This window comes from Cyprinus carpio, chromosome A17 (genome assembly GCF_018340385.1).
Source record: "Cyprinus carpio isolate SPL01 chromosome A17, ASM1834038v1, whole genome shotgun sequence".
In the NCBI taxonomy this organism is placed as follows: Eukaryota; Metazoa; Chordata; class Actinopteri; order Cypriniformes; family Cyprinidae; genus Cyprinus; species Cyprinus carpio.
This window is the reverse complement of record NC_056588.1, coordinates 2973583-2987535: the sequence shown is the minus strand read 5'-3', so window position 1 is coordinate 2987535 and position 13953 is coordinate 2973583. Positions and strand designations below refer to the sequence as shown.

Here is a 13953-nt window from a genome sequence, read left to right as displayed (position 1 = left end):
TTTTGCACAAGTTAAATTTGCAGCTTTATATTAATTTCGGAACTTTGGATGGAAACAGCTGCTGATGGGAAAAGAGACCTGCATACATTCAGTATATTCACGTAAAGCCATAAATACAATATAGCAAATCTCACAAAATGTAACTATATTATCACCCAGCTCTTTATATAAATTGGATATATTAGTATATTAAAGTATATTAAACTTTATTTGCATGTATATAATACACCCACGTAAAGTGTTATGAAGCAATTCTTGGCTATGTGATTGTTTATATAGTTGCTATATAAGTATGTCGAACTTTATTTGCATACAGATATTTTACTCACTTAAGGCATTACATTATATAGTAAATCTCAACTGCTTAATTGCTTGTATCATTGCAAAATGTATTACTGCCCAGCTCTAACATGCTAAATGTGATCTTAAGTCATGAATATATTATAAACATTAACATCATGATTTTCTGTAAAGTTGCTTTGAAACAATGTGCATAGTGAACTTGACTTCCTGTCATCACAGGTCCTGTTGTGCGCTTGAAGGGAGGCATTTTGCGTATGGCCCAGCTGGATGCCAGCGGGATCCTTCTGCCCCACGTTTACGAGTCCTGGTATGAGCCCAACGCCCCTGAGGAGGAGAGAGAACAGCCTCGGAGACACCGGCTCACCTCGCCTCCTTCTCAGGAGAACCCGGACTGTCAGTACGCTGTGGTCTGCTCAGAGAAACAGGCTAAGGTGGTGGCACTGCCCTCCCAAAACTGTGTCTATGAACACAACATCACAGAGACCTCCTTCGTACTTAGAGCTGACGTGGTGACAATGACCACAGGGGTCGCCATCGCCTGTTTCTGTGCCAATGGCCACATTATGACCCTCAGGTAACATGATTAATCTGATATTCAAAGCCATTGAATATTCTGTTTTTTTAACTCGTAAGTCTATAAACCATCTGTTTTCAGTTTGCCCAGCCTGCGGCCACTGCTGGATGTAAACTACCTTCCCCTGACGGACATGAGGATAGCCAGAACCTTCTGTTTCTCAAACCAAGGCCAAGCCCTGTACCTCACATCGCCCACTGAGATCCAAAGAATCACCTATAGCCAGGAAACCTATGATAACCTGCAGGTCATATTGTATTTTATCATTCCTGCAAACTTGTTGCATTTTGGCAAAATTTTAATTTTGACCTTGAAATATTTTGGCATTTATTCTGAGGTGCTCATTTTTGCAGGAGATGCTTGGAGAGCTGTTTACTCCAGTGGAGACACCAGAGGCTCCAAACCGAGGCTTCTTCAAGGGCTTATTTGGAGGCGGGGCTCAGTCCTTAGACAGAGAGGACCTGTGTAAGTGCTAATATGTTTTTCTTAAATGACTTAAATAGTATAAGCGATCAGAAATTATGTCTTATGTGTTATTTAGAACTTGTACTTGCTTGAAAAATGTATACTGACATGGAGTTATACCCCTCATTTTTGTTCTCACCTACAGTCGGAGAGGTGGCTGCTGGTAAGGCCTCACGCAGCCTGGCGCAGCACATACCGGGTCCAGGTGGTATGGAGGGCATGAAGGGGGCTGCGTCCGGTGTGGTGGGAGAACTGGCACGGGCGAGGATAGCTCTGGACGAGAGAGGACAGAAACTAGGCGAGCTGGAGGAGAGGACAGCAGCCATGATGGCCAGCGCAGACTCCTTCTCTAAACACGCGCATGATGTGAGATGATCTCTTGCAAATCACCACGACTGCTGCTTTTTATAGTTTCAAAACTTAGTGAGCACATTTCAGTCCCTCTAAGATTCTGCGATCACAGAATTGAATGCAGTCGTACGCTGCATACAATGACTTTTTGTACTCAGTATTTTTGTCTTGTTTTCCAGTTCAAATATCAGCATTCTTAAATGAAGATATATTTACTTGAGATGGGAAATGGCTTAAGGTATTAAGTCTTATTTTCTGAAATAACTCCAGTCATTTTGTTTAACTAAATCTTGACTTAAGAATGTTCAGATATTTTTACTGGAAAACAAGCCAGAAATTCTGGGTAAGAAAGTATTTGATATCGTATTTTATATTATATAGATTATGTATATTTTAGAAGTATATTGTCTTTTCAACCCGTTCGCTTCCAAAAGGTGCAAGAGAGACACTGCTGTGTGAGTGATCCATGAAATAATTATTTATAATGGTGTCATTGATTATTAAATTACTGTAGGTACTGCTGAATACAATGTATATGGAAGCAAATATTTGCTAGTCCCCATAATGCTTGATTAAGCCAGTAGATTTGATTTAAATAAGTACATTATTATACAGTAAATGCACTTTTTAAATATTTTGAGTGAATACAATCACCGATAATCTATTGTACGTCTGTTTTTAAAAAGGCAATCGCAATACACAATGATATAACTGTTAAATTGTAAAAACATGAAATAATAATTTATAACATTTTTAAAATGTATAGTATATTATAATTATATATATATGTTTTTTTTTTCATTGCAAAAATAAAAAATGGCACATATATTGCTGTAATTGTTGTGAAAAGCTTCAGAAAATTCAGTAATTTTAGGCCACAAAAATCTGAAAAAAATCCTGTGAAATCCTGGTGGGACTAATATTTGGTTGAGAATCAGGACTTTTCATTGGTGTTGATGTACAAAAATTGCTGTCTAGGTAGGAAGCTCTTTAGCTTTTGAGATGCATTCTTTAAGATGTATTCTTTGTCAAACAATGATATTTATGTCGAATAATTTTCATAGAAAGTAATCCATCTTTCTTCCCCAGATAATGCTGAAATGCAAGGACAAGAAATGGTACCAGCTCTGAGGTCAGCACACCTTCCTATCAAGACCGCAGATCCATCATCTCTCCTCCGTCTCTTCCTTCTCTTCCTGTATCTTCCTGTATCTTTCTCTTTCTGTGATGTCCAGAGACTGCCACTCTCGCTCAGCACAACGTCACGTGGCATTACCTCGAGCTGCGGAGGGACAGAGGAGACAGGAGGGGAAGGAACAGGACAGGAGAAACGCATCAGGGTGGGATTTCCTTCCCTTCTCAGAGGCAGTTGAGTTCCCTCTCCTGAAAACAAAGCTGTGGATCTTGTCCTGCGAGAGGAGGCCCTTCACCGGTGCTGCCCCCTGTCTTATACCTTCATCTGCCATGCTGTCATTTTCACTGCCATTCTGTCTGCAAAGAAACTACAGAAAGGACATTTTGGGAAATGAATGAAATGGGTCAGAAGGACATAGAGCTGACAAAAGAAGGTCTAACATCTGCAGCATTGCCAAGCTTAATGCTTCTGATAATCTGTCACTAGAGCAAGAATAGGTTGCATGTCTAGTGATATAATTTAGGAAATTAGTTATTTTTCTTGTTTTTGGAATTGGGATGAATCTCATCTTAGTAATGTTTCACCCCAAAATCAATATTTTGCATAAAGAAAACCTATTTTTAGGAGGCAGGTGTGTTCTTTAAGCGAAATATTACATTGATTTTGATTTTAGGTTGAAGCATAACTAGATTTCATGAGATTCACCTAGTAATCATGTTAGCTGTGGAAAAGGCCAGATTGTCTTACATAAAGTTCAATGAAGTACCATTTAATTTCACCTCTAAAGGGCTGGAAGTTGCTGTATTTACCACATATCATGTGATTATTTTGCCATTTGAAATTGGAGACAGGCCTGGGCAGCGAAGCTGATCTGATCATGCATCATTTTGTTGTTTCGTCTAAAGGACGTATTGGTTTACACTGATCAGGTCTCAAAAGAGCTTTTACGGAAGAGCTCTGACTTTGATGTACTCTATACGCTGTGTTGACACTGGAGAAAGATGTTCATTTTAAATATATATAAATATATATATATTTGTGTTGGTGAATCTCAAGAAAAAAAAAATGTCTGGCTCATATTTAACACCAATATCAAAATCATTTATTTAAATTTCAAAAGTACAAATACTACCATGATATATAAATATTTATCAATTTAAATGAACACACACAAACACACACACACATATACATATATATATATATATATATATATATATATATATATATATATAAAAATAAAAATAAATAAAAATATACTTTTTCATTACAAAAAAAAAATAAAAATAATCAAAACACACACATTAACTTTTTGGTAAATTAAGAAAAAAATTACTTTTTTTGCATTACAGAATAAAAATGTGCCTAATTAATTACAGTGCAAAACATAGCTTTCAGTTTCTGTAAACAAACTATCATTTCTATTTTGTCAGATTTTTTTGGGTGAAATATGACCCAGACGTGTATTTAAAAGATGTCACCCAGGTGAATAACTGCTGAGTTGTGCTGGTTATCTACAAACAGAGATCTGTAATGCGTAAATTATTTTTGGTTATTTTGGTCAGGTTATTTTTGTCATGAAGGAGTGCGAGTGAGAGTTGAGAAGTGTGAGGCATGATCTTGATTATGTGCCTTGTGATGATTGACATGTCAGAAACCCGTCCGCTCTCCAGATATGAGGGACACCGGTGGAATGTGCCGAGAGTACTGATACTTCATATGCAAAACAGTTCCTCCTCCTCCTCATTTCCCATGATAAATGAAAATCTCAAGGCTTATGCGAGACTCGGTACAGTACCAGGTGACTTCCTCATCTGAAGTTCAATTCTGTTTTTTCTAACAAGCTTTTTCGGATGGACTAATGCATGAGTTTGTCATCCTCACAGAGAGGTGAATATATCTATCTCTGTGTTTGTTGCTGCAGTGGAGGTGACCACTAAATGTTCAATGCAACTCCATACTCTCGATCAGCAGCCCTCAGATGTGTCATCCAGAGGGCGTTACCTTCTGCCTTTGCTTTGCGACCCGTGAACATATGCTAACCTCGACTTGTGTGCGTATACATGTGTTTGTGAACATACATGTATGCAAGAATATGTGTGTGCTCACGTTTATATAAACTAAAGATACAATATATTTGAAAGCATATGTTGAGATGTTTTCTTTAAGTGTGTTTTCTTATTTATGAGGTTCAAGATATTGCTGCTATTTGTGTTTAAAATTAGGAGCATCTGTCAAATCTGTTCACGCTTGTTATTTTTCTATCAGACATATATAAGAATTAGTTCTCCCAAAAATGAAAGTGCACTCATCCTCAAGCCATCCTAGATGTAGATGAGTTTATTTCTTCATGGGAACAGATTTGGAGGAATGTGTCATCGCATCACTTGCTCACCAGTGGATGCTCTGCAGTGAATGGGTGCCGTCAGAATGAGAGTCCAAACAGCTGATAAAATCATCACAATAATCCACAAGTAATCCACACCACTCCAGTCCATCAGTTAATGTCTTGTGAAGCAAAAAGTTGCATGTTTTTAAGAAACAAATGCATCTTTAAAGCATTTTAACTATAAACCATCACTTCGAGTCAAAATATGAGTCCCTAATCCGTAATAACACTTCCTCTAGTTAAAAACTCCATCCCCTGTTGTCCTCTTCCATCAAATTCCACTGATATATTTGTTTAGAACTGTTCTGAACTTTCACTTGATCTGCTTGATCTGTGCATATTTCTCTCCTGAATCAGATGAGACAGGGTTTTTGTTTTGTTTTTTTAACTAGAAAAAGCGAAAATTACAGACTCATATTTTAGCCAGAAGGATGGATTTGTTTTAACTGATGGACTGGAGTGGTGTGGATTACTGTGATGTTTTTATCAGCTGTTTGGACTCTCATTCTGACGGCACCCATTCACTGCAGAGGATCCATTGTTGAACAGGTGATGTAATGCAAAATTTCTCCAAATCCGTTCCAATGAAGAAACAAAGTCCTCTACGTCTTGGATAGACTGAGGATGTGTGAATTTTTTTAATTTTTGGGTGAACTATTCCATGAAGGCTTTTCTGTTATTTTTTCTTAGTTTTTTTTGTTTTTGTTTTTTGTTCGTCACATTGCTGCCAAATGTTGTAAATATTAATATTCTCGAAGACAAACTTGAGAGTGCTGATGCAGTCAAAGTTACTGAATATACAGTGGCCATGATCTGACTAGACTCCAAAGAGTTGCTTTGCTGTGAAAGTTGATCTCACTGGGAGGAGAGGATGTTCCTTACAATTTAAAATCTCATGGCATCTCCACACACACACACACACACACACACACATATATATATATATAGCAAACTACTCCTTTGTGTTGCCATGGTGTTTGTGTAAATACCTACCAAAATTACAATTTTCAATGTTGACCAAAAATCTAATCCAGCTTCTCTGCTTCATATATTTTTATTTTCTAGGAGCAGTTGTGTGGTTTTTGCATTATATGCTTCATTTTATTATCAATATTTTTTGTAGTTGGCATTGTTCTTTATTTTGGACATTTTGTTTCTTTAAAAAGGACCAAAATTAGACAGATGCTGGTGTAAATGTGGCTCACACTCTCAGATTTGTCCTTATTGCCAGTGTAATGATATATATATTTATACATTTGAAGTATATATATATATATATATATATAAAATTTACCTTTACTTTACAAATGGATACTTATATTGTTTGAAAAGAAAGGGCGCATTTTGAGATGAATGGGTTGTGTATATATTATCTCTGAAACATGAAACATTTTCTGGTGAGTCATCTGCTTGATGGTCAGTTGTAGAGGGAAAGTCGACCTGAAGAATCTCTGAAATCACTGGCCATCTCCGTGTACTGTTCATCCTCTGATTTCTCTTGCACAAAAGGCAGCATGATATCGTGTTTACAAACTTGAAACATCCATCTACATTATATTTTGGCTCTTTTTCTTTAATCCTGCTAGTCAGATGTTTATAAAGGAACAAATCACAAGTATTTACTCTCTTTTATTGATTATTATGAAAGCGAGATTTTTTTTATCATTTTTTTTTCTGATAGTATACTCACTTCATTGTTATTTGAGTTTCCCTGAACATCATAGCTGTACTCCATTAAAAAAAAAAAAAAAAACTCTTGAAAAGGGTTGGTTTTGGGAATGATTCTTTGTGGGGTTGCAGGCTTTCTCATCACAGCCGACTTATTGTACAGTTTTATTATTCAGACTTTCACATGAATGTTTGTCTTTATCTGCTGCCACCCAACAGTTAAGAAAACATGTTTATAGACATAACTGTGCAATGGAAAATAAATGTAACAAAGATTTATTTACAGCCGTTTTGATTCCACACTTTTTTTTCTTTTGCATACTTTGGCCACTAGATGTCACGGTTTTACAACTTGAACTCTCAATTCGAAAGAAATAATAACCTTTTTGCCATTTAAAATAAATATAAAATAGAAAGTAAATGTATAATCTGTATAAAAACCATATGCACACACACACACATATATATAAATTTACAAAAATATATGTTTCTATAATATACATAATATATGTTTTAATAGAAGCCTAATCAAAGCAGAGAGAGTTGCATTGAAGGTTTTATATAGCAATAAATCACTGATTTTACAAATTAGATTTATAATTTTATTATGAAAGGATCAGTATATAATATGTAACGTTATTTATGCAATGTTTCCAGTTCTTATTTGACCTTTTAGATAGCTATATTAAATAAACAGATATATGAAATAAATGTATAATATGAATAGAAACCAGAAACATTGCATTTATATCACCTCTACGCTCTAATTAGGTGTCTATAAAAATGTTAAATAAATAATATAAAAATAAATATATATAATATGCCTAATCAAAGCAAACAAGTGTCAGAATTTATTTAAAGCTAACATTAAATATCAATTAATCATTGATTTAACAATTATGTAATAACAATTATGCTATTTCTCTCTACAAAATTGTCACCATAACCCTTATTTTTATTTATCCGAGTCCAAATTTACTATTTATAGACAAGGTATTTTTAAACAATATAATTTGTGTGTAAATTGCAGCTAAAACTGCAAATAATAATAATAATTGTGCATGTGTGTTCTTTAATATTAGGTGATTTGGGCGACTTAGAATGCCTTACAAATTAAAAAGAAAAAAAGCCATTAAAAAAAAATCTTTTTTTGTTTTTTAGTCATTTAAACTTCCACCTCTGTGGTAATGACTGCAGACAAACAGCGCTGCAGTTCCTCATAAGGCCTGCAGGGGACTCTAAAATCAAACAGCAGCCACGAAAGCGCATCAGAATGAAGGGCAGGGAAACTTCAATTTGGCGTCTGGCGCTCAGTTGAATTACTTAGACTCGCTCAGTCTGTCTGGTTCGCAGCACAGCAGAAGCTGCATCTTCTTTGTATTCCTGTTCCCCTGTTTATTTAAGGATCGGATCAATGGAAAATAAACCGAGCCGCGGAAGAAAGCGACACTGGATACAAGCGGCTGGCGTCCTGTGACGGTCTGATGCTGTGAGGATTAAAGAGGAAACTTACACGCTGCGAGACTGGATATGTGACGAAAGATACACTTTTACTAGGGGATTATCATATGCTGAACCTTGTATCATTTCAGATTCGATATGACACGACAGGTTATTAAAGTATTAAGGTAAATATGATGCACTTTAAACTTTGTTCACATGTTTGCACTGAAAACAAAATTATTTAAGATTTAGTATTCCTTCATATGCTTAGCTATGTAACACTCGTCCTTTTCTGCCTTTCATTAGTGAATTCAGCACTGGAAAGTCTTGCTTACTGTTGATGGACTGCCAGTGTTGATATTTATAGCACTTAAGATGTGAGGAATGTAGGCTATCTTATGCACTTGGGAATGGACTTTGGGTATGTCCTCTGATTTGGGAACGATGGACAACGGACCCACTATTGTCTACGAGTGGCTGAAAACCCTCCAGCTATGTCAGTATGTGGAGTCATTTGTTGACAATGGTTATGATGACCTGGAGGTGTGCAAACAGATAGGAGACCCTGACCTGGATGCCATCGGCGTCTTCACCCCACATCACCGGGAAAAGGTTCTCCGGGCCGTGGAGAGACTCCGAGATGAAGACAAGAAGGTGGCACCGGGACTGTATTTCACCCTTGAACCCATTCCACATGGCACATGCCCTCAAATTAGTGACTGCAAACAGAAATGCACCAAGTCTTGGGTCAGCTCTACTCGGGACAGGCCCAGGATTGGACTCTCCAATGACATCAAAGCTGTAGAGAACCACAGGGAGCAGGTGGTGTATCCTAAACTCAAGCTGAAGATAATGATAAGGGATAAGCTGGTGAAGGATGGAATTGACCTAAGCAAAATGCCCTACTCGTATAAAGTGAGTAACCTTTACACCATTATTGTTACTGTCACATCACCTAAAAACGTTTGCAACATCTCTTTGTTTTCCTGCTTCCAAAGGATACCCATTAGCTTGAAAATTACCCAGCTGGTGTGTGTTTAGTCTTGTTTTTGAAGTAATTAAGATCCAAGAAAGGTTGTGCCTGCAAAAAATGTCTCTTGTAAATGTCATTCATTATTATATTTACTTGTGCATTGGTGGTCGACCAAGACAAGGTTTTCTTTTAATGGCCAATGCTTTAGTTTCATTGCATCACTCTCGGGTCATCTAAGATGAAGATGAGTTTGTTTCTTCATGGGAACAGATTTGGAGAAATGTAGCATTGCATCACTTGCTCACCAATGGATGCTCTGGAGTGAATGGGTGCCATCAGAATGAGAGTCACAATAATCCACACCACTCCAGTCCATCAGTTAACGTCTTGTGAAGCCAAAAGCTGCGTGTTTGTAAGAAACAAATCCATCCTTAAGTTGTTTTTAACTTCTAACCATTGCTTCTGGTGAAAATACACATCCTTTATCCATAATAATGCTTTCTCCAGTAAAAAAAATAACTTATCTCAACTCAATCAGAAGATTAATATGCACAGCACTGTTCACAAGTGAAAACAGTTGTTTAAAGTTCATTAAATGTCTTGATGGATTTGTTACTAACAAATAGACTGAAGTTGTGTGGGTTATTGTGATGTTTTTATCAGCTGTTTGGACTCTCGTTCTGACGGCACCCATTCACTGCACAGCATCCATTGGTGAGCAAGTGAAGCAATGCTACATTTCTCCAAATCTGTTCTGATGTAGAAACAAACTCATTTACATCTTGAATGGCCTGAGGGTGAGTACATTTAAATTTTTTGGATGAACTATTTCTTTCATTGGCCAGTGCTTATAATCTCCAAATTATAGTCCAAATATTGCCTGTATAATCATTCTGCCTCTCATATATTGGTCCGTCAGTATTGCGTACAAGTAGCCAAGCAAGCAGTTATTTAGAGTGGCAGCACAGTCAACATGGTAGGTATCTTACTGTGTTCTTATCATAAACTGATGTCTTGTTGGTTTAGAATAGTATTGTAGTTCCATGCTGCGGCATGCTTGATGCTTTCCAAGTCAGATGATTTTATCCAGCTAGAGACCTTGAAGTATTAGACAACCTTAATTGAAGTTGTTATTTATTAGTGCACTCTGGGGCTTTGAGAGCGGGCGAGTCTTGGCTCTAATCGATAACCTGGAGAACAAGAACTGTAATCCATTAACTACACTGAATGCTATTAATAGAGTGATATATTGTACAATTATCTCCACTGAGCATCATCCAAAGCTCAGGAGCTTCTAAATAATGGGAAGGCTAATGTAATGAAAGTGCAACGTTTCATAAACATTTCTATAAGTATATTTGCAATTGCACTTGTCTCTTTTTACATGATCAGATTCAGAATTTGAATTATGGAAGTGATGTTTTGGATCTTGAGAAGCGATTAGGGCAACATAACTCTTTATAATAGTTTAGTTTCAGTGATTCATTCAAATGAATTTATTTTGCAATGACTGATTAAACTATATGAAGCACAAACTAGTGCTTTTACAGCAGCGCAGATGTTTGATCATTTCAAACATTTACAATATATGTTTGTCTTGTTTTCCAGTAAAAATATCTGAACATCAATAAAACTGTATATTCATTTGAAAAGTCAAACTGCATATTAAAATGTATCCTCAGTTAATTTTGTACTCTATTGGCAATTCTTATTTTAAAGATAATTCTACCACAGTTTAGTAATGTTTATGTTTAAAACAATTAAAAAAATAAACAAATTAAGGATGAGAAAATGAAAGTTGTGAATATAATGTTTGATCGTTTCAGACATTCACATATATTTTTTTTTTCAGTAAACATATCTGAACATTATTAAAACAAGATATATTCATTTAAAAAGTAAAAGTGCATATTAAAATGTATCTTCAACTTTTTACACTTAGCAAATTGTTATTTTTTTTCTTTCTTATTTTAAAGATAATTCTAACAAAATGTATTGATGTTTATGCTTACAATAATAAAAAAAACAGTATATATTATTTAAAAGATAGTCTTTTTATTGTACACAACTGTGATGTTTTTACTGGAAAAATACTGATTAAGATTTTTTTTTATTATTATTTTGCCATAGCGTTCCACATTATAAGTAACATTTATAATTAAATAGAATGGTAACACATTTTTAATATATTAATGTATTCCATCTCCATCTTTTATTGTAATGCATAATTTTTGCTCTTTACATCAGTATATATAATAAAAAAAAAAATTGTTGCAGTATTTCTACCATAGAGTTCCACATTTTAAATATAAATCAAATTTATAGTTTAATATAAAAGTTGCACATTTTTAAATAAATTAAGTCCCTCTCAGTTTTTTACTGTAATGCATATTTTATTTTATTTTTTTTTGCCATGGAGTTCCTCAGTTTAATCATAAATTACATTTATAGTTAAATATAAAGGTAACGCATTTTTTATTATGTTAATTAAGTCCCTCTCCATCTTTTATTGTAATGTATATTTTTTCCTCCTGATATCGGTGTATATATAATAAAAAATACAGTTTTTCTTCCGTAGAGTTCTGCATTTTAAATTTAAATGACATTTATAGATCAATATAAAGGTTACACATTTTTAAATAAATTGAGTCCCTCTCGGTCTTTTATTGTAATGCATATTTTTTCCTTGTCATATCAGCATAGATAATAAACAGTCTTCATGAGCAGACAGGGTCTCATTAAGCACCGCTCCGTTCAGCGGCGTATCCACCTGAAGCAGTGCGGCTCTCTGAGCGCTTGTCATGCCTCTGTCGTGAGCTGTCACTGGACTCCACCGCTGCTTTTGTTCTTGTCCGAGTCGTGTTTCCATTATGCCGTCTTATCAGCGCATTTATCAGCGTCGAGTCTCTGGTGACAGATGGCTTCACTGCGCTTTGAGTTTAGAGAGCCATTTAATGTCTCATGCAATGCCAAAGTCCTCATTATCATTACTGTCATTTGCATTTGTAAAGACTGGCCCACTTTTCAAATGTTTTCACTTGCTTCCTTGGTTTCACGGTATGTGAACCACTGCCTCCCAAATTGTCTTGCAAATTGAGATGCATTTGTGCTGCAACTAACAACAAAGTGTGCTTGAGTGAGCTTGATTTAAACATGTATTTGTGGTTTTCCAGGTTTTTTCCCAAACGTATCCATGGACTGAGAGGAATTTGGGCTGGAGAACTGCAGTTTAAAGGAATAGTTCACCCCAAAATGATTTACTTACCCTAGTTGTGCAAACCGCTGTTATATTTCATAAAATAATATTCTTGCAGATAATTCAAAAATGTGAGCTAGGGACCTCTTGCTCAGTTGACATGGAATGACCCTAAATTATTTTGTGTATACATGAGGCTAGCCAGGCCAAGATCATGGTCATGGGTTTAATTCCCAGTGAAACTTGCATGCTTGAACTGATAAAAATGGACGTCTTCAACACAGTCCATATTTCTTCAGATAAAAGCATCTGTCAAGTTTACAGTATATAGTGTTGTCAAAAGTACCAACGTCGGTACCGAAATTTAAAAAATGTGTCGATACAAATGACTTTTGCAATGCACATACTCATTTCCCACAACACCTTAGAGTGTCAAAACTGTGCAGGCATGTTCGTGACTCTAGGTTAACCAACATTTCCAATGACTCCGCTGAGTTTTGTGCTGCAGGTCAAAATGAAACACTTCGTAATGTAATTTGTCATGCAGAATGCTGTTGCAATTTGAGAGCTATGGTGAAGATGTCAGTAAGCAAGGCCTTAAAAAACAGTTGCATCATTCAGAAGACCTGGGGTGTGTCCCAGTCAGCTCCCTAGTTCAGCAGTCAGGGCACTGATCAGGGAGTCGGCCGTTTTAAGGGTTGTCTCAATCGTGAAATGCTTCCAGTGCACTGGAACGTTCACTCCCTGAAAAATCCCACAGTGCACCGGTGCTTATTATGTTCCCTTACCAGAAATTCTATTAAATTTCTGAAGCGCAAAACATAAACCAGATGAGCCAACTCTATAAATATAATCACACGCGATAGAAGATTTGAAAAGACAAACTGTTTATATATATATATATATATATATATATATATACAGGTCCTTCTCAAAAAATTAGCATATTATGAAAAAGTTCATTATTTTCCATAATGTAAATAATGAAAAAAATTAAACTTTCATATATTTTAGATTCATTGCACACAACTGAAATATTTCAGGTCTTTTATTGTTTTTTAACTACTGATGATTTTTGGCATACAGCTCATGAAAACCCAAAATTCCTATCTCAAAAAATTAGCATATTTCATCCGACCAATAAAAGAAAAGTGTTTTTAATACAAAAAAAGTCAACCTTCAAATAATTATGTTCAGTTATGCACTCAATACTTGGTCGGGAATCCTTTTGCAGAAATGACTGCTTCAATGCGGCGTGGCATGGAGGCAATCAGCCTGTGGCACTGCTGAGGTGTTATGGAGGCACAGGATGCTTCGATAGCGGGCCTTAAGCTCATCCAGAGTGTTGGGTCTTGCGTCTCTCAACTTTCTCTTCACAATATCCCACAGATTCTCTATGGGGTTCAGGTCAGGAGAGTTGGCAGGCCAATTGAGCACAGCAATACCATGGTCAGTA

At 35.9% G+C, this 13953-nt stretch overlaps 2 protein-coding genes across 6 annotated transcripts in view; both read left to right on the top strand.

Annotated features, from left to right (window-relative positions):
- The window catches only part of stxbp5b (syntaxin binding protein 5b (tomosyn)), a 35754-nt gene extending 31800 nt beyond the window's left edge, over positions 1 to 3954 (top strand). For all 5 annotated transcript variants that reach the window (XM_042773536.1, XM_042773535.1, XM_042773534.1 and 2 more), the window contains 5 exons: positions 523 to 877; positions 959 to 1124; positions 1231 to 1342; positions 1488 to 1708; positions 2783 to 3954. In XM_042773536.1, coding sequence (XP_042629470.1) covers positions 523 to 877; positions 959 to 1124; positions 1231 to 1342; positions 1488 to 1708; positions 2783 to 2824 — 896 coding nt within the window. In that variant the 3' untranslated portion in view covers positions 2825 to 3954. The remainder of the gene's footprint in view (positions 1 to 522; positions 878 to 958; positions 1125 to 1230; positions 1343 to 1487; positions 1709 to 2782) is intronic.
- A 4140-nt stretch (positions 3955 to 8094) lies between these two features.
- Positions 8095 to 13953, top strand: part of sash1b (SAM and SH3 domain containing 1b) — an 84500-nt gene continuing 78641 nt past the window's right edge. The window contains exons 1-2 of the mRNA XM_042773531.1: positions 8095 to 8513; positions 8635 to 9243. Of these exons, the coding sequence (XP_042629465.1) occupies positions 8752 to 9243 (492 nt within the window). The 5' untranslated portion in view covers positions 8095 to 8513; positions 8635 to 8751. The remainder of the gene's footprint in view (positions 8514 to 8634; positions 9244 to 13953) is intronic.